Here is a 24,425-nt window from a genome sequence, read left to right on the forward strand (position 1 = left end):
CAGTGAGGAGAAAAAGAGAGAGGCAGAGACAGGCAGAGACAGAAGCAGGCTTCATGCAGGGAGCCTGACGAGGGACTCGATCCAGAGTCTCCAGGATCACATCCTGGGCTGCAGGCGGCGCTAAACCGCTGAGCCACCAGGGCTGCCCAATCTGAGGATTTAAAACCAAGCCTAGGGATCCCTGGGTGGCGCAGCGGTTTGGCGCCTGCCTTTGGCCCAGGGCGCGATCCTGGAGACCCGGGATCGAATCCCACATCGGGCTCTCGGTGCATGGAGCCTGCTTCTCCCTCTGCCTATGTCTCTGCCTCTCCCTCTTTCTCTCTCTGTGACTATCATAAATAAATTTTAAAAAATTAAAAAAAAATAAAATAAAATAAAAATAAAACCAAGCCTATTCAATTACAAAGCTGAGGATCTGCCTCCCTGAAAGGAAAAGGTGACACGGAGGAGGAGGAAACAACCCCTTAGGAGTCCCCAGCCTCTTGAGAGTTCTGGAAAGGAGCTGGCTTGCAGTCCAAACCATAGGATTCTGCTAGTGTGTGTGTGTGTGTGGGGGGGGGGGGGGGTAGTGCTCACACGTGTGTTCACTGCCTTCAGGTGCTCACTCCATGCAATCCGTTCACAGCACTTCTTCCCTTCTTGCATTTCCAATAAAGCAACCGTACAAAAATAGGAGGAAAACATAAGTGGATTCCCATACAACTGGCCTCAAATCCTGTTTCTCTTTCATACAGAGCTCATCCTCGATGGTGAGAACAAGATTCTCGATGTTTACGATTTTATAGTTTTGACATTTTATTTATTATTTTTAGAAGATTTTTTTTTTAATTTACTCATGTGAGACACAGAGAGGGAGGCAGAGACAGGCAGAGGGAGAAGAGGGCTCCCTGCAGGAAGCCCGATGCAGGACTCGATCCCAGGACCCCAGAATCATGCCCTGAGCTACAGGCAGATGCTCACCCACTGAGTCACCCAGGCGTCCTAGTTTTAATGTTTTAAATGTGACTTAAATTTATTCTTGGGCCTGAGTATGCTAATTATTATTCAATTGTTCAGAGCCACCAGAGTATGTAAGTAATGAATGAATATGCCATTCTGCACCTACAGAAGACAGTTCTTAAAGTCAGGAAATGTACGATTGCTGTCTAGAAATGGAAAACCTTTTTATGACGTAGACTGCATTAAATGAAATACCTAATGAAGGCTTATTCTCATTACTTCTGGATAAACTGCCTGGAAATCAAAATTTTTTATCTGTGAGAATCAAAAACAAACAGAATCTCTGCAGCATTCCACTTAGCAGAAACCATCAGCCCAATTTTCCTTTATACACCTGTTTGTAAATGGGAGGGAGCAAAGCATTATCGGCCCCATTTTCCAGGCCTTGCAAACAGACCCTGTGTTCTCATGATCAGATAAAGAAGAAATAGCCTTTGGTAGAAAGAAACAGAGCCGGAATTTTATGACTAAATAGACACTCAAGAGTAAAAAGAGGCATTTGATTTCCTTGCCTCACTGTCATCCAACATAATCTTCCCCAAATCCAGAGCAGAAATCCGTAATAATTAAATTAAAAAAAAAAAAAAGTCTTGACCTTTCCTGTTACCCAGGAAAAGGATTATTTGTCTGCAGTTAACTTAGTAGAGCCAACGTTCATGCCTGCTGCTCAGTGTTGATTTCTTAACAAGGAACGCAGCCTAGTTACTACTTCATTACCTCTAGTTTTTCTGGTGCCGTTAGCAGGACAGAAGCCACCAAGGATCCCGCAGAAGCCCCTGCAAAGGCCTTGACATCCTTCAGGAGCTTTTTTCCATGTCTACAAAGTGCGGATGCTGCCCCCAAGTGGTAAATGCCCAGAAACCCGCAGGCCGCAAACGACAAGTTGATGTGCTTCATTCTAGCTGCGAAATTGAGGACACACAAAAAAACAAAAATCCTGTAAGTTGGTATAGTTCTTTACACACTGGTGTGTTGTCCCATGTCTCATCGTTCCAACACGGTTTTAACGTATAATTCTCTGTGCTGAACACAATATTGTCAATAAAAGTCTCATTAAGTACCCAAATTTTTCACGAAAACTTTTCTCCCCTCTCCCCTTGGCCCCATATAGTTTTATTACTTGTGAAAAGTCCCAACATTTCATATGTATTTATCTCATAGATTATGCTATCTACAATCTGATGTGCCCCGGGTAGAAGCAGATCAGTAAATTACAATTGCCTTTTTTCCTGACCTTTTTAACCTTTTTTTTTTGGGGGGGGGGTACTATTGTGGAAGGTGAAATGGCTAGGCACTAGCACATTGCACAGAAAGGACACACGTGGTCTCCTTTGCAAGTGCATCACCGCATTTCAAGAGCAGTCCCTGCTCGCTTGCCCCACACTTGCACTGCAAGCATCCACATATATGGATATAATATATACATATTTAATTCCAAAAAACAAAAACAAGGATGCCCACGATTCTTGCATAATGCAACGAGCCATCATTCAACAGTGAAATATAGATTTCATTGCCTAATTTCTCAAGATACATTAAGGCCGTGAGTGGCAAGGGCAATTGAAGGCCGCAAGGGCCGTCAGGCACAGTCCCGGATGACTTGTGAGCGATTTCAGGACAGAAGCGCGTTTCCGAAGCCTCAGTGGGCTGCATGTCACCAGGTGGTGGGTACCGTGAGGCCACAAAGCTGCACACCTGGAGATCCTCGGGTCTCCTCCCTGCCTCCTCCGGAGCCTCCAGGGGAGGCACACGGCCCGGCCCGGGCCTCGAGTTTAGGGGCCGAAGGCCTCCGCTGTGTGCAGGGAGGAGCCCCGGCCGCGGCACGCCTCCTTTCTGCAGCCGGGGTGGGGATGGGGGTGGGGGTGGGGGTGGGGGTGGGGGTGGGGGTGGGGGTGGGGGTGGGGGTGGGGTGGTGCGGCGGAGCTCGGTGCAGGAAGCAGCCCCAGCCCCCGGCGCTGGGGGCTTGCTCCGACCCGCCCACTCGGGGGGAGCCACCAGAGCCCGCCCCGCGCCCGCCCCGCGCCCCGCCTACCAAGGCAGGCTCCAGGCACTTCCATGCTGAACCCCCTTCAGCGGAGCCGTCACTCAACAAGGCCCCGCCCCCCAGGGCCGGCCCGCGCTGGCCGACTGGAAGGTCTCGCGGGAGGGGTCCGGGCGGGCCTACCCGCGCAGGCTGCGACGTCACCTTGCGACGCGGGCATCCCTGGGCCCCGCCCACCCCATTTAAACCCCCTGGACTCAACATGGCGGCGGCGCACCCTCGGACGCCTGACCCCGGCGTCCCCGGGCGCGGGTAAGGGGCAACCCTTTCGTGTCCAGGGCTGCTGTCCTCCATACGCAGCGATGCGTGTCCGTCCGCCTGCGTGCGCGTCGTAGCGCCACCTGGGGGCTGGCCCCTCCCCGGCGAGGTCGGTGACCCTGAACGACCCTCCTGCGCCGCGCGCGCCCCGGAAGCGCTGGCGTGTCTCCCGGAAGTGGTTTTTCTTCCTCTCCCCACCGTCGGGGCGGTGCCGCTGGCGGGGAAGGCGGGGTCCACGTGCCGGCTTGTGGAGAGCGGACTTCCTAGCGCTTTCCGCGTCTGGCGGTGCCTTCCCCGTTCCTGAGTAGCCTTTTTAACGGAAGCGTAATCGGAGAGGCCGGGCCGCGGCTGTGGGCAGCGGCCACATCGTCAGGCGCCTCGGGCTGCTGACCCAGCGCGGCTTGCCTTACCTGTCTGAGCTTCTCAGGTGATTTTCTGTGTGAAACGGGATGGTTGTAAAGACGCCCGTGCCACACGGCGGGCCTGCAGCACTCGGCCTGTGGCTTCCTTTGGTGGCGGCCGTGGGCGTGTAGAGTCAGTCGAGAGATGGTGGTGGCTTTGGGTGGTGGCCGTGCGGCCGACGTCCCCTGTGGGGCCTCCTTCCCTGTGTAGGCCCCGTAAGCCAGCCTGCAGCAGTCGCAGAGCCCCCGGGGAAGGTCCCCCAGGTCCCCCTGCCTGAGGACGCTCTGAGCAGTGTGCGCGTCCTGCCCTGGGGCGCGGGGCGGGGTCGCCTCATGGCCTGTGCGTCCCTGATCGCGAGGCCGCGGCCTGGGCTCTGCAGCGCGACCCCGCCTGAGGGCCTGAGCGAGGGCCCCGGATGTGGTGACTGGGGACCACATGGCGCCTCACGGTCGCAAACAGCCTCCTGACACCCTTGCGCCTCAGAACTCGCCGGGGCCTAAGCAAGGTGGCGTCTTGCTGCCGATAGGACTGGCGTGACGGGGGGCTGCAGTGCACGTGGTGCAGCTGCGGGAGGGCGGGAGGGCGAGAGGGCAGCGCCCTCCGCGGAGCCTGCTGGGAAGCAGGAGGCCGAGGCCGCGCCGCAGAGCCCCTGGTGCGCGGTGCTGACATGCGCACTAGGGTTTGGGAGGCCCTGCTCGAGCTGCCGCTCCTGCCGCTGCTGGCGTAAAGCGATCTGCTGACCTTCAAACTTCAAGGACAGGCCGAGTCCACGCGGCCAGGAGCGGGGGCGGCCGTGTCCTGCCTTCGGGCCCTGCCGGCGGGTGGATCCAGCAGATGGGAACATTGCCCCCTGCGCAGCGTGCATGCGCACCAGGACTGCGGGAGCCCCCGCTTGAAGGGAAGACGACGGCACCCACCGTGGGCACAACTGCGGGTGAGTGAGCTGCTACTGCCTTAAAGTGTCGTGCCACGTGACTTCAGAAAACTCCGAAACTCCGTTCTTACCGTTTTAAACGCTCTTTTAAAACGTGGTCTCTCCGTTTCGCCCTTATCATGCTCACATGCAGCTAACGGAAACGGTCACCTCCCTAAAGTAACAAAGAATATCAGAGTCAGGGGCACCTGCACGGCTCAGGGGTTGAGCATCTGCCTTCGGCTTGGGTCGTGATCCTGGGATCCACCTGCGCATTGGGCTCCCCGCAGGGAGCCTGCTTCTCCTCCTGCTCCGGTCTCTGCCTCTCTCTGTGTGTCTCTTGTGAATAAATAAATAAAATATAAACATATATATATGAGATTCATTCGTATTTGTTTTTGTAATTTAGGGGCCAGCGGTAACATCATCAATAAATATGTTTTGGCTGTTGGATTTCAGTAAATTACTCTTGTGAATATACAGTAATTTAATTGACCTTGAAGAACTTTTTTTTTAATAATAATTCATTTCCTTGTGTTTGCTTCTCTGTCTTCCTTAGTAATTTAGTCTTGAACTGCTTTATTTAGCCATTTATCCAACATTCATGAAGCATTCATTGTATAACAGTCTCCTGGTACAGGGCTTACAAAGTTGAAAAGAATTCAGTTCTTCCTCATGAGGGATGCAGACTGGAGTGGGCAAGGAGACTGAAGATGCATCATTACGGAGACCTGATCATGTGCTGTTCCTGAGCCACACAGATGCTCTGGAGGTGAGCACTGAGCTGGGGAGTAGCTCACAGAGACGCCTACAGTCGCACCTGGAACGAAAACACACTGTTTAAACCTGACTCTCCTCTCCTTGTGCCAAGCTTCCTCCCACAACATTTTACCCTGTATTCCATAAAGAGGGAGACAGGTACAGAATATGGGGCTACTTGCCACATCCTGACCCCAAGAATAGGACCTTCTCTCAGTATTTCTGAGTCTGAGTCTGATCTCTTCCAGTTCACTCCGCATGTACTGTCATGTTATTTCCCAATTTTGGCTCCTTTATGCATGTGAACACCTCTGCGGGGCATGCTAACATTGCCCCTGCAACACACTTGTCCTCTTTCCTTTCTCATGACTCCTCACCCCTGTCACCTCCTCCTGGAATCTCAGGTACTGGTCCTGATTTCAGGGGAAAGTGGCCACGGTGTTACAAACACAGAACAGTGCCCCTTTAACGGAGGTATCAGCTAATAACCGCCCTGTTGGCATGCCCTTCATGCCTACTTGAAGCATTCTCTTGTTTTGAGAACACCACCAATGTCAGAGAAAGGCACATTTGCAGTCATGGAGTAGAACTTCCCATCTGAACCCGGGGAGGCCGCATCCCTTCCCATGGATCGCTCTCGAAAGAAGGACAAGCAATGAATGCCTCCACCCAGAGGGAGCCGGTCCCCAAATAAAGGGGCAATCGGGGCTGAGAGAGAAGCAGGATTAAGGTATGATGGCATTTCTAGAGCCTGTGGTCAAAGCTACAGTGCTCCCCGACTCACTGCCCCACTGCACTCACCCTTTACTGTTGGCTTTTTTTTTTCCTTAATATTTTATTTATTTGAGAGTAAAAGAGTGTGCATGAGAGAGGGCATGAGCAGGGGGAGAGGCAGAGGGAGAGGGAGAAGCAGGCTGCCCAGTGAGTAGGGAGCTAGTTGTGGGACTAGATCCCAGGACCCTGAGATCATGACCTGAGCCGAAGGCAGATGCTTCACTGACTAAGCCACCCAGGTGCCCTACTGTTCGCTTTCTTAACCTGCTTGGAATCGAGTTACTCAATCTTCCAATCAAGATGATACTTCTACTGCATCTGCCATTTTCTCTCTAGAAATTTGCTAGAGGAACCAATTACTTACAGGAACACTAAATCTTTTCTAAATGGCAAATTTTTTTTTTCAAAATATGCATGAGTTTTACATGTAATATATATTTTTCTGTTATACATGTATATACGCATACGTAACAAAGGACTTTGATAATGTGGAAACTTTAAACATTTTCAAAGTAGACGTTCTGAAGTGTAATTTATGGTTAGATGCATCTAGGAATATGTAATCTATAAGTCTTCTTTACATGGCATAGAAATTAAATATCAAGTTATTCATATGAAAGAGACATTTTAAAAATTTAGCATTTATTTAGAAGTTTCTTTTTATTTATTTTTTAAAGCTTCATTCTAATTTAAGACATTCCCAATGTACTATACATTTGCGTTGAGCAATAGAAATGCTAGAGTGTTTCTACTATTGTATAGGGATTAATTACAGTGCCTGTGGTTCGTAGTCTACATAAGTGTAAGAGCAGAAGATCTTTTAAAATTTGCATACTTCATATATTTTATAGAAGAGAAGTTTAGGTCTTTGATACGCAGGTAGCGGAGTTGGAGTACCAAATGCATTACAGAGTCCTAAATATTTAAAAAAAGCGCAAAAGAAGAAAATGTGTCGTCTGCCTTGGATATTATACTGCAGAAGAGCTGTACCCTTTATCTGACCACATTCATGGTCCACAGTTTGTACAGGTGGATGGAAACCACCTTTCTTGCTGTCCTTCAAATGATTTTCTTAGCGTGGAAGAGGTTATTAGGGAAATAACGTCAAAAAATGAAATTGTTGAATGATAAACAATGTCAGCTTTGGTGCCTTCAGCTTCATGAAGTTTATCAAAATATTCTCTTTTAATGTGGAGTACTGTATTTAAACATTACTGTTGCTGTTACCAAGGGAAACACCCTAATTGCTAAAACATCCAATTATCTAATCACCTCATTTCAAGGAGACAAAATAAAGATTTCAGTCTGTTTTGTTTTTGCAAAATGACTTCCTTTCCTAAGCATCTACTCTTATTTACTGCGATCTACTTATTACTAGTTTCTTCAATTATTGTCCTTCCTTGACCTTCCAGTCCTGCATACGCATTGTCTTGTATAACTCACAACAGCGATGAAAGGAAAAAACATATATATATACACACACACACACACACACACACACACACACACACACGTGAATATTTAGAATTAAAACAGTTTTCCCACATCCAGACAGATGCAGAGATTATCAGCCCAGGTCCCCATCATCCCAAAACACTCCCTGTGCAGAGTCCCATCTTTCCTACATTGTTTCAACAATGAATTAATAAAATATAAGCTCTCATTCTGTGCTGAGTCTTGCATGCTATTTGACCACCATAGCTTTCAGAACCTTGTTTCTTCAGTTCTTTCTCTGATCAGAATTTGCAATTAGTGTTCATATTTAGATATTTATAATTTTACTGAAAAATGGAAGAAACCCTTGATCGATGTGACCCATAAATGTGTTTATTTATTAATGCCATTTAGAGAACTTGTTCGTATGTGAGAAAGAAAAATAAAAAGCAAGTCCAGCAATTAATTAAGGCCACCCTCTCCCCACTTAACAGTCACAGCAGTAACTCTTTTTGATTATTACTTTTCCTGGAAGCCATATCATAAAGTAGGTTATTGTAAAAAGAACATAATTCCTATTAGGAGCTGTGTTATAAAAGGTCATTATGTCATTGGCCAAGGCAAGGCCTTAACTCCAGAGAAATCATTTAATCATTTTTCTCTTTATGCCCTTGCTTACTCTTTAAACTTTTTCTGGTGTCTCGTATATGAAAGGGACTGGGCTAGGCATTCGGGGGGGAAAAAAATCTTAAGATAAACTTCTTGCCTTTAATTCACTTTTTTCTTGCTGGAATGTCCTTGCACATTTTTCTCTTCTTTTAAGCCCTACTTTATTCTTCGAAGCCTAAATCAGGCTTTGCTGTCTCATTATATCCTTTTGGGTAACGTTCAGCCACCTCCTGTTAGTATTCACCATATCTTCCCCTTTGTTGGTGCATGAGGCATTGCCAAAGCATTTATGATGTTTTATTTTGGTTGAGATATGGGCCCTCCACTCTCTGTGCCCAGAGTTCATTTGGAGCAGGCACTGTCTTGTACTTCGTGGTTTTTGCCAGCATCTAGTAGATAGCTCAAGACTCATAAACGTTTGTAAGGGTTGGGAATCTTTAGTTGTTGTGTTTCAGATATCTGGCTTAAGCAGGAAGAGAATTGCTGGTTGAAATTATCTAGAAGTTTAGAGGTAGGGCTCACTGCAGTAATGCCTGGATCAAGCACTTGGGTTTCATTTAGTTTCATTCTCCAGGCAGGGCATCCGCAGGAGGTTCATGCCCCAGCAGCGTCCCAGCTGATCATTGTCCATCTTTCAGACTTAGAAGCTTAGACTCTGGTTTCGTTTTTATCACATGAATATCCCTGGAAGAGTATTGTGAACAGCAAATTGTAATACAGATTTCTTGCCATCTGAAAGTAGAACATCCCTATGAAATCTTTCATTAACCCAAATAGTGTAAAGCAAAGAAGCAATTACCATTAATTTATATGGAAACATTTTTGTCCATTCCCAGACCTCAAAAAATCTGTTACCTTAGGACACATTTTGGTAACAGATGCACAAAATACATTGAGTTAAAGCACAGATGTTCACAGACACAGTTCAGAGCTCCGGTGGCCTGGTTTTGTGATGCTGCATGCAGTTTCCAGAGAAGGGGCTTGAAGGTGCCACTCTTGGCTGGCACCATACTTACTGCTTGGGGTGGTACTGCCTCTGTAACTGCTCGCTACAAAACGTGAAATGCTGTATTTTCGTAAAACTGAAAATCCTCTTTCTTTTGGCTAATAAAGAGGTACTAATGTAGGCCTTTTGTAAAAGGGAAGTGGTGTAATGCGAGCCTTCAAAAAAGCAGGGGAGACCTGTACAATGATGTGGGCCCATGATTGAAGGAGCATGTGCTGTGCAAACAATGGACAAATAGGACTGGAAGCAGTAACTCTAGTCCAGGCTGGAAGCTGGGTCCAGATGGACTTGGTTGGGCAAGCCTCCTTAGGAAGAAGTCTGGCAAAAAAATAAATAAGTAAAAAGAAAAAAAGAAAAAAGAAAAAGTCTGGCAGTCTAAATAAACATATCTACTATAATATTCCATAAATATTTGTTGAATTAAACACAAGTAAAAATGCAGCCATTATTTCTATATAAAACAAAAAATTATTCCTTGGTTATATAAAACTGCACAATACATAATTACCTGATGCATAGTCCCCCAAACAAATAAGAACCCAACTATGATGTTTGATGCCTTGAAAAGTTAGTTGACAGTATTAGTTAGGTTTAAATGTATGGTAAGTATTATTTGGCATAAATGTTTAGCATTCAATTAGCAATAGAATTGTTTGTTTTTTTAATTATATGGGATATTGGATATGTTGCTCACCACATTGGTGTAAATGGATAGAAATGTTTCCCTTTGATAAATTTCCCTGTAGGAAGCTGTGGTACACTCAGAGCTGTAGCAAGGATCTTCTCTTACACCTACGGTCAAAGAAATAGGTGCTAGCAAACATTTTTTTTTGACAACAGTGACAATAATGGCAATGCTATTCTACTAAAAACATTTTGCAGAGTAGGAAGTGATCCCAAATGTCTTTTCATCACTCATTATAATCCATTTTTATAAAGAGTATATAGTCCCCATTTAGTGAGTACCCACTAACATTTTTATTTTAAAACCAAAAGTACCTATGCAATTAACACAAACTTTCAAAAACACTGTTTACAACATCTTCTGAATTTCTGAGATCAAAGGACATCCCCAACTACACACATGCATTCTGTTTAGGAAACCACAAAATGGGGGATCCCTGGGTGGCTCAGCGGTTTAGCACCTGCCTTCGGCCCAGGGCGTGATTCTGGAGTCCCGGGATCAATTTCTGCATTGGGCTCCTTGCATGGGGCCTGCTTCTCCCTCTGCCTGTGTCTCTGCCTCTGTGTCTCTCATGAATAAACAAATAAAATCTTAAAAAAAAAAAAAAAAAACTACAAAATGAACAGGTACAGTGGATGAGAAGTCTGAAGTTGAAGTCAGAGTGAAATTTCAAAAGGTCTCAGCCTGACCTGTAAAAGACAGCTGTAATTTCAAGACCACCTATTATGGCTCAAATTATCAGAACACAGAGTAGAAGATCATAAAATATGATGGTAGTACATGGTGATATTTGTTAAATTATAGAGACTGATACCATTTTCCCTGAGGGGAAAACAATCCCCAAGTTCTGATAAACTGTCCTAGGTTTCTATAGGCAGATATATTTAAAATAATGAAGGGATGCCTGGGTGGCTCAACGGTTAAGCACCTGCCTTCAGCTCGGGGCGTGATCCTGGAGTCTCGGGATTGAGTCCCGCATCAGGATCCCTGTATGGAGCCTGTTTCTCCCTCTCCCTGTGTCTCTGCCTCTCTCTGTGTGTCTCTCATGAATAAATAAATTAAAAATCTTAAAAAAATAAAACACAGAATTCCTTTCCTGAATAGAGAAGATGGCAAGTTCAAAGTCATCCTATCCCAACCACACCATTGCCTAGGGAAACCTAATCCAGGTGTAGACTTAACCAAAAATTTTTTTTTAAGATTTTGTTTATTTATGAGAGGCACAGATAGGCAGCGACATAGGCAGAGGGAGAAGCAGCCTCCCTGTGGGGAGCCTGATGCGGGACTCAATCCCATGACCCCCAGATCATGACCTGAACCAAAGGCAGACGCTCAATCACTTAGCTACCCAGGTACCTCAGTCTTGCCAAATACTAGTTTTGCATTTATAAATTTCTCATAGGAGGCAGGTAGCTCTACTTAGGTTGTCATTTTAAGCACTGGGCTTTGTTTCCAGTATCTTATTCTCTCTCTCCTCGCCTTGGGGTACGTGATCTCACTCTTAACATACTTTTGAATTGCCATATTAAGAAAGTAAGCTTTTCATGAAATATAGTCCTTTGAGTAGCCACAGATGCACATCTCACTTAAAAAAAACAACTCTAGGAATGCCTGGGTGGCTCAGTGGTTGAGTGGCGGCGGCCTTTGGCTCGGGCATGATCCTGGGGTCCTGGGATCCAGGCCCAATCTGCTCCCTGCAAGGAGCCTGCTTCTCCCTCTGCTTGTGTCTCTGCCTCTCTCTCTCTCTGTGTCTTTCGTGAATAAATAAGTGAAATCTTTAAAAACAAACCAAAAACAAAAAAAAAAACTGTAGATGTAGAACATGTCTCAGGGATCGTAAATTTAAGGGTCTTCAGAAGGCTTTGTAATTCTGAAATGTAATTATCCTTCATTTTCATGTACATATACTCTAAATTTTACTTATTTAATTTACATTTTTTATTGTTTTAATTTTTAATTCCAGTATTGTTAACATACGATGTTACATTAGTTACAGGTGTACAATATAGCGATTCAACAATTCTGTACATGACTCAGTACTCATCATGATAAGTGTGCTCTTCATTCCCCTTACCCATTTCACTCACCGCCCCCCACAACCTCCCCTCTAGTTATCATCAGTTTGTCCTCTATAGTTAAGAGTCTGTTTTTTGGTTTGTCTCCTTTTTTCTTTGTACATCTGTTTTGTTTCTTAAATACCACATGAGTGAAATCATATGGTATTTGTCTTTCTCTCACTGACTTATTTCACTTAGCATATTTTGTACCTTCATCCATGTCATCGCAAATGGCAAGATTTCTTTTTTTTTTTTTTTTTAAGATCTGTTTACTTATTTTAGAGATGGGGCTGGTGAGGAGAGGGAAAGGAGAGGGAAAATCTCAAGCAGACTCCTCGCTGAGCATGCTTCTCGCTGAGCACAAAGCCCCACACAAGGCTCAATTCCATGGCCCTGAGATTATGACCTGAGCCAAAATCAAGAGTTGGAGGCTTAACCAGCTGAGCCACCTTGGCACCCCTAAACTTATTTACACTTAAATGTTTTCTTATGTTTGTACCTCCGATTCTTGGTTGTTTATTGGGCTCCGGGCTCAGTGGGGAGTCTCTGCTAATCTCCCTCTGCTCCTCGCCCTGCTCATGTGCACGTACTCTTTCTCTCGCTAAAATAATGAATCTTTAAAAGAAAAAAAATGAGGGATGTCTTGGTGGCTCAGTCGGTTGAGTGTCTGCCTTGGGCTCAGGTCATGATCCTGGGGTCACTGGATCAAGCTCCACATCGGGCTCCCTGCCCAACTGGGAGTCTGATTCTCCCTCTCCCTCCCCCTCTGCTGCTCTCTCTACTTGTGCTCTCTCAGTCAAATAAATAAATGAAATCTTTTTTAAAAATGTAATTAAATTTAATTTCACCATTCTGTGAACAGAGACGAATACTAAAGCTCATTTTCCTTGTGTTATAAAGGAAAATAAAATAACATTTTTGCTTAATTTTTATTTTATTTTAATTAATTAATTTCAAAGATTTTAGTTATTTATTCATGAGAGACACAGAGAGAGAGGCAGAGACAGAAGCAGAAGGAAAAGCAGGCTCCATGCAGGGAGCCCAATGTGGGACTCGAACCAGCTGAGCCAAAGGCAGAAGCTCAACTGCTGAGCCACTCAGGTGTCCCATTTTTGCTTCATTTTTAGAAGAGAAATACTTCTCATAACAATGTAGTCAAAGCACATCAATTCAGTGATCCCACTTTTACTTGTATAGTACTTGAGTTAACATCCACCTAGGCTGTATTTTCATTAGGTGTTGACATGTGATTATTGAATCAAAGGTTGTTTCCATTATTTACACATTTTCCTGATATTTGGCTCATACTTCTTTTTTTTTTTTTAAACTCTGCTAGAATGGCAAATCATAGTGATACCTTGAGCAACACAAAAATCCTCTGAATGTATTTTTATTTGCTTTATATTTTACGTTGTTGGGGGAAAAACATCATGCCCACTTTGTTTTTCTTTATTTAACATACTCTTGAGTTGTGTTTGCAATTTGCCTCTTCTAATCACCTTACAAATACCAATGTGTTTGCTATTCCTAAGAACCCTGTGAATACCTACAGTGGCACTCACGTTTTAAGGATGGCTAACTGAGGCACAGGAGACTAACTTTTTTGAGATCCTTGACCATTACCAGAGACAGGATTCACTTCTTGACTACTATGCCCTGGTGCCTCTCTAGTGCCAGAGTCAAAGTAGATGTACACTCACAGGTGTTTATAGCAGGCATTTTCGTAAAGACATTGATAAATGAAGTGAGAAATGAAGCTGTCCAGCTGTACCTTCCCAGGATCTATAGAGACTCATCCTCCACCAAACCATGAAATTGGGATTCTCATGACTTAGACTTGGGGTCTCCTCCCTTCTCCCTCTGCATATTCAAACTAAGTGACATCATTTGTGCCTAAAACTTTCATGCAGTCTCTAGGCCTGAGGCCTCCATATCGGGTGCTGTGATGCCCTGAGGACTACTAATTTCAGTAGACTCTTTATAAGGAGAGAATTTGGGCTATAACTTAGGGTAAGTCCCTGCCTGCACAGAAGGAGAAAGCCCATCCTGCCCACTAGCACAGTTGAGTGGGAGATGGAAGGAGGGGCATTGACATAGAAAATCAGCGTGTTAATTCCTCCGCTTCTCGTGTATGTTTGGGGGTAGAGGGGCCATTTATAGACACATGCAGAGAAATAAAGGCTGTGTTCATTTTTCCAAAGACAGCTGTAAGAGGCTGTAATACCCTAGTGTCTTGGTTCTTAATCCCGCTGCTTTTGATTAGTCTAGGATGGAAGCCAGACATCAATATTATTTGGAAAGGAGAAACAAGCAAACAATTCACAGGTAAATCCAGTGTAGCCAGGCTTGAAAACCATTGTTCTTGGAGAAGTTCTCAATTTGGCCAGTGTGGCGCCAGAGCCATAATGAAGATTTGGGGGAGAGAGGTGCCCGGATGCAGAGTCTGAGCTAAAATAAGCTTAGCGTGGTGATCTCGAGGATTCTGCTCAGCCTGATGAGCAGTCTTAGAAGGGGTGGGAGAATCAGGACCAGCCTAAGATTGGGATGCAGAACCTGGAGTCGTGGAATTTGAAAATCAACACAGAAAGCCAGGATTGTGGACTCTAGCATTAGGAATAAAATTGATGTGCCACAATGCCAAATGACCTCTCTGTAAACTCCAGGCCAGGAACCAAACCAGACCAGCAGAGATGGATGCAGAGCCTGTAACTTGACCAGAAGTTCTATCTTTATGTGTGACACAAGGTCCCAGGAACAGAGCTGATACAGTTTTCAGGGTCCAATGCAAAAGGGAAATGCAAGAACCCTTGCTCCAAAAGGAGGGAGAAAGGTGCCATTGAAAGTCTTTTCTTGGGCCCCTGGGTAGCTCAGTGGTTGAATGTCTTGCCTTTGCTTCAGGTCGTGGTTCCCTGGTTCCAGGATCGAGTCCCACATCGGGCTTCCTACAGGGAGCCTCTCCCTCTGTCTGTGTCTCTGCCTCTCTCTCTGTCTCTCATGAATAAAGGAATGAAATCTTGAACAATAAATAAAAAATAAGTCTTTTTTTTACTTCCATTTCTTTCAACATGTTATGGAAGTTGTTATTTGCTATTTCATGTCTTTCTAAAGAAAGAGAAACTAAAACTAAATTATTGACATGAATTTTACCATTTTGCTGACGTTGCATTATGCCTACTTTAGAGACAAGTATCAGACTATTTAACTAGGATGTGGAATCGCACAGTTCATAATCTGTAACTCCTACCTTCATATACATTTTGTGTTTACCACAACAGTGAGGATGTTCTGCAAAGTAATCAAATTCTCTTTATTTCATGCCTTGATCTGCACACATTCCACCAACACTCTCTACCTGATGAATGTGGAAGAGCTTAAAGAAAAAGGGGCTGAGTGATTCTGTCCTGTGCTTTCCTTCTCTTTCGTCACTTTTGGTGGTGGGCCAATGCAGGAAAGTGACTTGAGGAAAAATGAACATAATAGAGTTTGATATTGGTCATTTGTACTTCCTAGGACACTGGTTCCTTCTTTCTGTTGGTGAAGAAAGTTCTGGTTGGGATGGGATAACGTGTCTTCTTGAGGCTGGCTGCACCCATGCTGACTCAGTCCTAGATGCAACATGCCTAGCTTGTACTTGCTTCAAAACTCACTGATCTCCCATGTTTGGTGAGGCTACTGTAATTCTGCACTCATGAGGCATCGCAGATTCTCTATGTGAAGAGGATGATAAGGAGAATCATATTTCCATTCTGCTTATTGGCTGTATAGTGTCCCATTGGACTTCACTTATAAAACACAAGCTGAAAGACGGGCATCTGGCTAGCTCAACTGGTAAAGCACGTAACTCTTAATCTCGAGGTTATAATTCAAGCCCCACATTGGGTGTAGAGATTACTTTGATTCCATTGGTTGCTAAGAGAAAAAGCAGAAGTCACCATATGTGGAGAGAAAAAAAAATATTGTTAGATTATAGAACCCAGGAAAAGATGGAAGCCTTGAGGATTGGTACTAGGAATTGGAAAGCCTTCAGAAACGATGCTTCTGCTTTGGATTTCTAGGCTCATGTGGAGTCTCATCTGGCATGCTCATTTCCCTTTCTCTCAGGAGATCCGACTTTCTCTGCTTCTCAAGCTGTATGGGACCAGACACAGGAGCCTGTCAGTTCAGAAGTTTACATAACCTCAGTTCGGTCAAATGGCACAAAAGAATAGCTGGTTTTCTGGTGGAGAAGACATATAATTGGTCCAGTGTGTATGTGGCTCTATCTTTGGTCCGACCATTGCTCCCTGATGAGGGGTGAGCGCCAAAGCCTGGAAGCTCATGAGTTGGACCAGCACTCCCCAAGTTTCTATTGTGGCCTTTAGACTTGATTAAGTGTCCTGCATAAAAACGTAATAGGGGATCCCTGGGTGGCGCAGCGGTTTGGCGCCTGCCTTTGGCCCAGGGCGCGATCCTGGGGATCCAGGATCGAGTCCCACGTCGGGATCCCGGTGCATGGAGCCTGCTTCTCCCTCTGCCTGTGTCTCTGCCTCTCTCTCTGTGTGTGTGTGACTATCATAAATAAATAAAAGTTTAAAAACAACAACAACAACAAAAAAAAAACGTAATAGTTAATAATAACCAAGTAACAGTTATTTGAGCCCGGCTACGTGCCAGAGTCTTTCCTGATCATTATTCCTTATCTCAGTCTCCACAATAAAAACTCAGAAGGATATAAAGAAAGTTCCCTTACAGACATTCCAAAACACCCTTACCACATGATCTGGACAATAGGAAGCAAAAGAAAGAAATACTTCTAGCATAGCTGGGACCTATAAACAAAGGCTGGCTTGTTGTTTTTTAAGATCTTATTTTTTAAGTAATTTCTGTACCCAACGAGAGGCTTAATGTCACAACCCTGAGACAGAGTTACTTGCTCCAGTCGCTGTGTGCCAGCCAGTGACTCTGCAAAGGCTGGTTTTAGTATATACTCTGTTGAAAGACTGTTACTGCTATCGTATAGTTTCTATTTCTCCATGGTTATTTGTTGGCTGTTGTCAAAAAGTTGAGGAAACTTCTGATTCTTGATTTTGTTCAAGCAACTCAATTACAATGATAGTAGCAATTAAGCACAGCAGATTCTCAGAAATGTTTGCCCTCAGTGAGTGCATGACTTTCAGAAGAGTGGCTGTGTATCCTCCAAGATGATGTGCGTAATCCCACAAAAATTGATGCCAGATGGATCCGACCTGCGTGGGAAAATAGGCTTCCTGGAATCTTCAAGATATGTTTTGTTTTCTGTACCTATTTCCAGGCTGCCCCCTGCTGGCCAATTGAAGAGGACATTACTTACCATAGAGGACATTACTTACCACCTGTAAATGCCAGGGAGAAGCCACAGCTCCTAGGAGGTCTCAATTGCACCTGGCCTCAGTGCCACTGGAAATGACTGAGTCTCCCTTGCCTGTATTGTACCGTGCCCCTCATCACCTCCACGAGGAGTCAGAAACTGTTCATATCATTTTTTACCATCTGTTTGCTGCGTCAAAAGGGCTGCTTTTGTTGCTTACCATTGTCATGACTGAAATCTCGATATAATTGTGTTTTTTAAATTTAATTTATTTATTCATGAGAGAGAGAGACAGAGACATAGGCAGAGGGAGAAGCAGGTTCCTCGCAGGGAGCCCAATATGGGACTCGATCCCCAGACCCCGGGATCACACCCTGAGGCCAAGGCAGATGCTCAACCACTGAGCCATCCAGGTGTTCCTGAAATCTCGATATAAGATTAAATACATAAATGCTGGAAAACAGATAAGTTAGATTCATGGTGGTTCTTTTTGTCCTCATTTCTCCTGCTTTCCTCACCTGTACTCTGCAGAGGATTTACTGGTTTCAGATGTAGATGAACTAGATTCTGTCCTGAATAAAAGTCAGATGGTTAGAGAGTTACCTGTTTAGACTGTTTTATTTATTTTTTAGAGGGCAAAGTGAGAGTGCACATGAATGAGGGGAGGGGCAAAGGAAGAAGGAGAAGCAAGGAGCCCAGCGTGGAACTCCCAGGACCCTGAGATCATCACCTGAGCTGAAGGCAGATGCTTAATGACTGAGCCACTCAGGTGCCCTTACACTGTTTTTAATGTTTATTGTTATTTAAAGTGTTCACTGAGGTGCCAGCTAGCCATTTATTTATTACATCCAGTTTATGTATTTACTTTTTTTTTTTTTTAATTATTCATGAGAGACACAGAGAGAGAGGCAGAGGGAGAAGCAGGCTCCATGCAGGGAGCCTGACATGGGACTTGACCCCGGGGTCTCCAGGATCAGGCCCTGGGCTGAAGGCGGCGCTAAACTGCTGAGCTAGGGCAGCCCTGGTGGCGCAGCAGTTTGGCGCCACCTGCAGCCTGGGGTGTGATCCTGGAGACCCAGGATCGAGTCCCACGTCGGGCTCCCTGCATAGAGCCTGCTTCTCCCTCTGTCTGTGTCTCTGCCCCTCTCTCTGTGCCAAAAAATAAATAAAATATTTAAAAAAACAATAAAATAAACTGCTGAGCCACCCGGGCTGCCCCCTGCACCCCCCCTTTTTTTTAGTGAAGAAAGTTTAATTTAAAAAATAAGCATAAAAAAATAAAAATAATAAAAAATAAGCATAAGATGGGTACCTGGGTGGCTCAGTTGGTTAAGCATCTGACTCTTAATTTCGGCTCAGGTTGAGATTTCAGGGTCCTGGGACTGAGACCTTCACTGGGCTCCACGGTCAGTGAGGAGCCTCACGTCTGGATCCCAGCTCAGCAGGCAGTCTGCTTCTCCCTCTCCCTCTCTCTGCCCCTTCCCCTGCTTGTGCTCACGCTCTCTCTCTTTCTCAAATAAATAAATAAATATCTTTTAAAAAATAAGTAAAATATTCTTGTTTTCAAGGAAGCACATACTCATTATAGAAAATTTAGAGAATACAAATACAGATTTTGAGAAAATATTGACTATGCTTAGAAAATTAATATGTGTGATGTATGTATCACACACCCATGTAGGTAAATGTATGTAATTTACTTTCTGAAGATATATATCTCAAATTTTAATATAAAACATTATATAAAAAAATTATATAAAAGGCCATGAATGTGAGATAACCAAATAACTGACAATCATTAATTTTATGGTGAATGAGCTACTACTAGTAAATATACATAAGACTCTTTTTTGCATATGTGGCTTCTAGACATGTTGTCCATAACTCAGACTGGTGTATATCATTTTATTTATTTAGATTTTATTTATTTACTTGAGAGGGAGAGTGCATGCAACTCTGAGTTGGGGGAGGAGCAGAAGGAGGGGGGAAAGGAAAGAGAAAGAATTTCAAGCAGACTCCACTGAATGTGGAACTGAATGTGGAAGCTCTGTTTCATGACCTGAGCCAAAACTGAGCCCCCCCTCCCAGCATCTCTGGTGAATACCATTTTAGCACTCAATGTTGCCCACGTGTGAAGGAGAACAGAGCAAAGATTATGTTCAGTATTGATGTTTAATTAACTATGAGGCTTGTTTACCACCTAAATGACATCTCCTCACCAAGTTTAATAACCAAGCTGTTTGAACTTAGGTCTTAATGAATTTCTAAATTCTTTCACACCATGGGCCTCAAGTGCTAGAAATTTAAATACATGAAGACAAAAATGTCTATAATGTTAACATAGTAGGTTTTTTAAAACACATCTATTAGAGCTTTTTTTTTTTTTAAGATTTTTATTTATTTATTCATAGAGACAGAGAGAGAGAGGCAGAGACAGGCAGAGGGAGAAGCAGACATCATACAGAACCTGATGTGGGACTCGATCCAGGGTCTCCAGGATCACACTCTGGACTGCAGGCGGCGCTAAACCGCTGTGCCGCCGGGGCTGCCCTAGAGCTTATATTTTCAAAGAAGTGTTTTGGTCAACATGGTTGCCTTAGAGGTTATGAATCGTCTCCATAATCGAGGACTTTATTTTTGTGACTATATTTATTCAGCAGTATTGATTGAGTGCTGTATATGTTCGCATTTTTATAGTCCCTGTGGATGAGTGAGATAGGTAGACCACAGTCTAATGAAAGAGAGAGATGACACCCAGCCATTGTGATACAAGAGCTCACACTTTGAATGGAAGGTGGCATAGGGAGATTCCAGGCTCCTACCCAGTCCCTGGAGTCAAGTTGCACATAAAAGCAACGTGACTTCTACACTGAATATGGCCAGTGGAATCCCAGGGTGTGAGTGGGGTATTGACAAAGAAAGCAGTGTCACAAGAGATTAAATGAAGAAGCAAACGTGAAATCTACTTGTCTTCTGTTACCCCAGACATTAAAGATTTTTGTAAAATGTCACACTTCTCATTGCACTTCTTGAGAAAACACATTTTTCATAAAAATATATGATTGATATATATAAAAAAAGAAAGAGCATTAATTGGAATGTTTCATAGTCAAACCTATGGTGAAGGCCAAGAAATCCTGCTACATCAGTGGATTGGTAGTGACCTTTTAAACACCCCAGGATTTAGCAGAGGGAATGGCATGCAGTAGGTACTCCACGAATGCTTACTGATAATTGACTGCAAAAGGTCTGACAAAATGATTGTTGCACATGAAAAATCCTTGTTCAGGTCTAACCCCAGATAGGTCTGAGTGCGGGGACGAGTTTCCTTGGATAGCTTGCTAATTTGTTATCTCAATTCCAGGGGTGCCTCTGTAATCTGAATAAGAGAGTCCACACTGCCAAGGCACACTGAACATGCGTCAGATACTCGGGGTGAGTACTTTGACAAGGACCATATGTGTTTGGATTTTAAATTTAGATTTAAAATGGATACATTTGTTTAAGACAAATTCACTCGATTTAATATTATTCAGTTTGCATCTGCGTTGATACATTTACCTATACACACACACAGACTAGAAGTTTAATTGACATGGCTTAAAATAAGTCAGTGTTTGATTTTTCTGGTTCATGCAGACTGCCTGGTTCAAATCCAGGCTCTACCACTTAAAACTGTGTGACCTTGGAAAGGTTACTTGACCTCTATGTTCCTCGATTCCTAATCTACGGATTAGAGATGATGATTACACGCAAATTATAGAATGTGTATGAGGCTAAATGAGTTCATATGTGTAAGGAGCATAGAATACTCTTTGTTCAAAGAGCTGTGTAGGTATTGTATTATCATTATCCTAAACCACAAAATAGTAACGTTAAAAATATTTAACCTACCAGATCAGATAGTCTGTGAAATGGTTGTTAACATATACAAGACAGTGATTATACTAAAAATTTTAAGTGTTTCTGGGGGTGTATGGGTGACTCAGTTCATAGAGTATGCAAGCCTTGATGGTGGGGTTGTGAGTTTGAGCCCCATCCGTGTTGGGTGCAGAGATTGCTCAAATAAATAAAGTTTAAAAAATATTTTAAATGTTTCTGAAGCCAAGCAAGTTAATATCTACAAAGAGCAGAGAATACTGTCTTGTAGCAACTATTCTATTGTTATTATTCTTAACCATGATAATATTAAAAACATTTAGATTACTAGATCAAACTAATACTTTACCATCTGTCATGAAGGTTTTATTTTCAATGTCTTAAATATGTTGAAACACATGAATTACAAAAATGAGCATGAAATTAAGTGGAGAAAATGGAAATGCAGTCATTTAGAATACCTTTTCTGTCTTAGATGAAAAATATATCCTCAAGGAACCCAGTGCCATGGAACTGAATACATTTTAAAATCTAATTCATTTTTCTTGCAATTTATGGATCTGGAATTATTAAAATGTTCATATCTTTGAGCTAATGTGGTGTAACAAATTTAATTTGCAAAACAAAGATGACATGACTAGAACATGATCCATAATCACTTTTTCCCCCCTTCAGCTTCATGTTGTAGGCACTCAGATAGACAAGTCAAGTGTATTTCATAACTTCATAGAACTTTCCAAATAATAAACTCTTAGAAAATCATAAAAGAATAGAATTTTGGAACAAAACAATTGTCAGAATTTATCTTCCACACTGTTGTTTCTCAGTCTTGTAGGGCACAACCCCACCAGCCTTGACACGGTTGTTTGGAATGTATGTGGGTGTTTTGGGCTCTTATTTTTTACTGGGAAGTTGTCTGACTACAGTGTCATTGGATACGTGTGAAAGGATGGGGAAATTAGGGAAGGATTGAGTGGCAAGAGCCACACAAGAAAGGACAGGCTGATGGGAAGCTTGCCTGTAGAGTGGCAGCTCCTGGGCAGTGATGGCCATACCCTCCTACCAATGACCGTCCTCTACCCTTGGCTGGCAGCTTCCTCAAGAAGAGTGAGGCCTCACTTTCCACACAGCAGCAAGTCTGGAGGTGCTGTGTTTGGATATGGCCAGCCCTGTTCCCTCCTTGCAGTAGGTCTCTGAGTTCTATCTGGAAGGCAGATTGGAGCAACATGTCTTCAAGGCTGCTGGTCACTGAGGTTTCTAAACCCAGCTTAGTGCCTGACAGCGGTCTGGGTTGTTTGCTGTGTCTGACAAAGATGACCCAAGTTCAATATTGGTATGCTTCTGGGGTGTGTCTGATTTCCTAGACTGTCTTCTTTGAAGATGTTTCATTTTGGTGTTTTGGCAGAGTATGTGGGAAGAGGGTAAAGATTGTAATTAAGCTTGCTTATTTGAAGGGCCGTTTACTCTGCGTATAGCAGGGATTATTATTATTAGTTCTAGTGGTAGTAGTAATTATAGTAGTAAAAGGAGGGGAGGGAGTGAGAGGAGGAGAAGAAAGAGAGTAGCTCTACTAATAACGTCAATTTATTGGTCACAAGGCTGAGGCCTGCTGTGTAAAATATCATGCAGTACTTATAGCAATACTTCAAAGAACAGATCAGTAGGATTCTAATTTCAGAGATAACATACAGAGGAGTTAAATAACTTGTCCCAACTCATCAAGCTAGCAAATGATAGAAGTAGAATTCAGACCTATGGAATAGGAATCCCTCATACTGACTCCCATCTTCTGCCCTTAGAATCAAGACCTGGGATTGATTATTCCACAGGCTTGTTGTGTGATATAACTTGTCACTACATATCTGATCTTTTTTTTTTTTTTTTTAAGATTTATTTATTTGTTCATGAGAGAGAGAGAGAGAGAGAGGCAGAGACATAGGCAGAGGGAGAAGCAGGCTCCACTCAGAGAGCCCAATGCGGGACTCAATCCCAGGATCCTGGGATCATGCCCTGAGTCAAAGGTAGATGCTCAACCTCTGAGCCACCCAAGCATCCCCGTATCTGATCTTTTATGTCTGAATTTCCCCACCCACAGAAAGTCTGTAATAATAACCAATCTGACGTTCTTGTGGGGTTAATATGAGAGAAAAAAATGTTGTTGAGAAAGTGTTTTGTTAACTGTAAATCCTTTGTCAGTAAATGTTGGTTATTATCTTACTGCTATTAAACATTTTGTGTTCTAGAAATGAGAGTAGCATGTTCTTATAAAACTTTGATAACAACAAGTGCTGTAAATTTGCTCTCCAGAGTTCTGATCCCAGACTTTAAGAGCTGGAGATCATCCAGTTCACAGGTTCTCAATGCTGCTGCATATTTGTATCATTTGGGGGAGGTTTTTTTTTTTTTTTTAAGATTTTATTTATTTATTTGACAGAGAAAGAGAGCTAGAGAGCACAGGCAAAGGGGGAACAGCAGAGGGAGAGGGACAAGCAGACAACCTGTGGAGTAGAGAGCCCCACATGGGGTTCAATTCCAGGACCCTGGGATCATGACCTGAGCTAAAGGCAGATGCTTCACCAACTGAGCCCCTCAGGCATGCCCCATGGGGGAGCTTTTATTTTTTATTATTTTAATTTTTTTGGGGGGGGGAGCTTTTAAAAATGATTGTTGCCCAAGATTCAGTACACTTTCAGAAATCAGATTTAATTGGTCTAGTGAAGGGCTTAGGCATTTAAGTATATACATGTACACATGTGTGCATCTGTATTTGTATATGTTGTAAGTGTGTGTATGTGTGTTCTCCAAGGTGATGCTACCATGTAGCCTTTGGGCAAATGTGGCTGGATCGAACCAACAAGCTTCCTTTTGATGTGTGGGGTAACCATATGTTTACGAAGGATACCCTGGTTGACACGCCTTGTCCACTGCCCCATCTGGTTAGCCCACCCCTTTCACTCTAGTTGTAGGGATAAACAACTAGTATGTAAATTATGCAGAGTATGTAAATTATATAGTCCCCTACTGATGAGGAACTGAGGCTTTGGGAGGCTATTTTCCTTCTAAAAGGAATTGAATATGGGATTGCTTTAGAGTCATGTTGAACATCTTATGAGTAAGCAGGATGTTTCTTTAGATTGTTAAGTGGAGAGCATTTCTTAATTTTTCTATAATAAAATAAGTCATTAAAATAGAAATAGGCCCTCTTTCCATGTAAGCCAACAAA

At 43.5% G+C, this 24,425-nt stretch overlaps 1 protein-coding gene and 1 long non-coding RNA gene across 27 annotated transcripts in view; one reads left to right on the forward strand and one right to left on the reverse strand.

Annotated features, from left to right (window-relative positions):
• The window catches only part of LOC140629080 (patatin-like phospholipase domain-containing protein 4), a 142,857-nt gene extending 139,408 nt beyond the window's left edge, over positions 1-3,449 (reverse strand). For 6 of the 14 annotated variants that reach the window (XR_012026941.1, XR_012026940.1, XM_072818492.1 and 3 more), the window contains exons 1-2: positions 3,032-3,449; positions 1,717-1,901 (exon numbers count right to left, since the gene is read on the reverse strand). Coding sequence is in view for 9 of the 14 variants with exons in the window: in XM_072818492.1 (XP_072674593.1) it covers positions 1,717-1,901; positions 3,032-3,056 (210 nt within the window). In the remaining 5 variants the exon portion in view is untranslated. Of the gene's footprint in view, positions 1-1,716; positions 1,902-2,694; positions 2,848-3,031 lie in introns of those variants that run through there. The other 8 variants (XR_012026942.1, XM_072818490.1, XM_072818486.1 and 5 more) reach the window with 5 other exon arrangements.
• Positions 3,300-24,425, forward strand: part of LOC140629081 (uncharacterized) — a 528,858-nt gene continuing 507,732 nt past the window's right edge. For 4 of the 13 annotated variants that reach the window (XR_012026944.1, XR_012026943.1, XR_012026949.1 and 1 more), the window contains exons 1-3: positions 3,304-3,725; positions 4,456-4,634; positions 20,688-20,758. This is a non-coding gene — a long non-coding RNA (uncharacterized lncRNA). Of the gene's footprint in view, positions 3,726-4,455; positions 4,635-5,240; positions 5,386-17,955; positions 18,093-20,687; positions 20,759-24,425 lie in introns of all 13 variants that reach the window. The other 9 variants (XR_012026952.1, XR_012026946.1, XR_012026950.1 and 6 more) reach the window with 7 other exon arrangements.

The sequence above is a fragment of the Canis lupus genome, chromosome Y, assembly GCF_048164855.1.
Source record: "Canis lupus baileyi chromosome Y, mCanLup2.hap1, whole genome shotgun sequence".
NCBI lineage: Eukaryota > Metazoa > Chordata > Mammalia > Carnivora > Canidae > Canis > Canis lupus.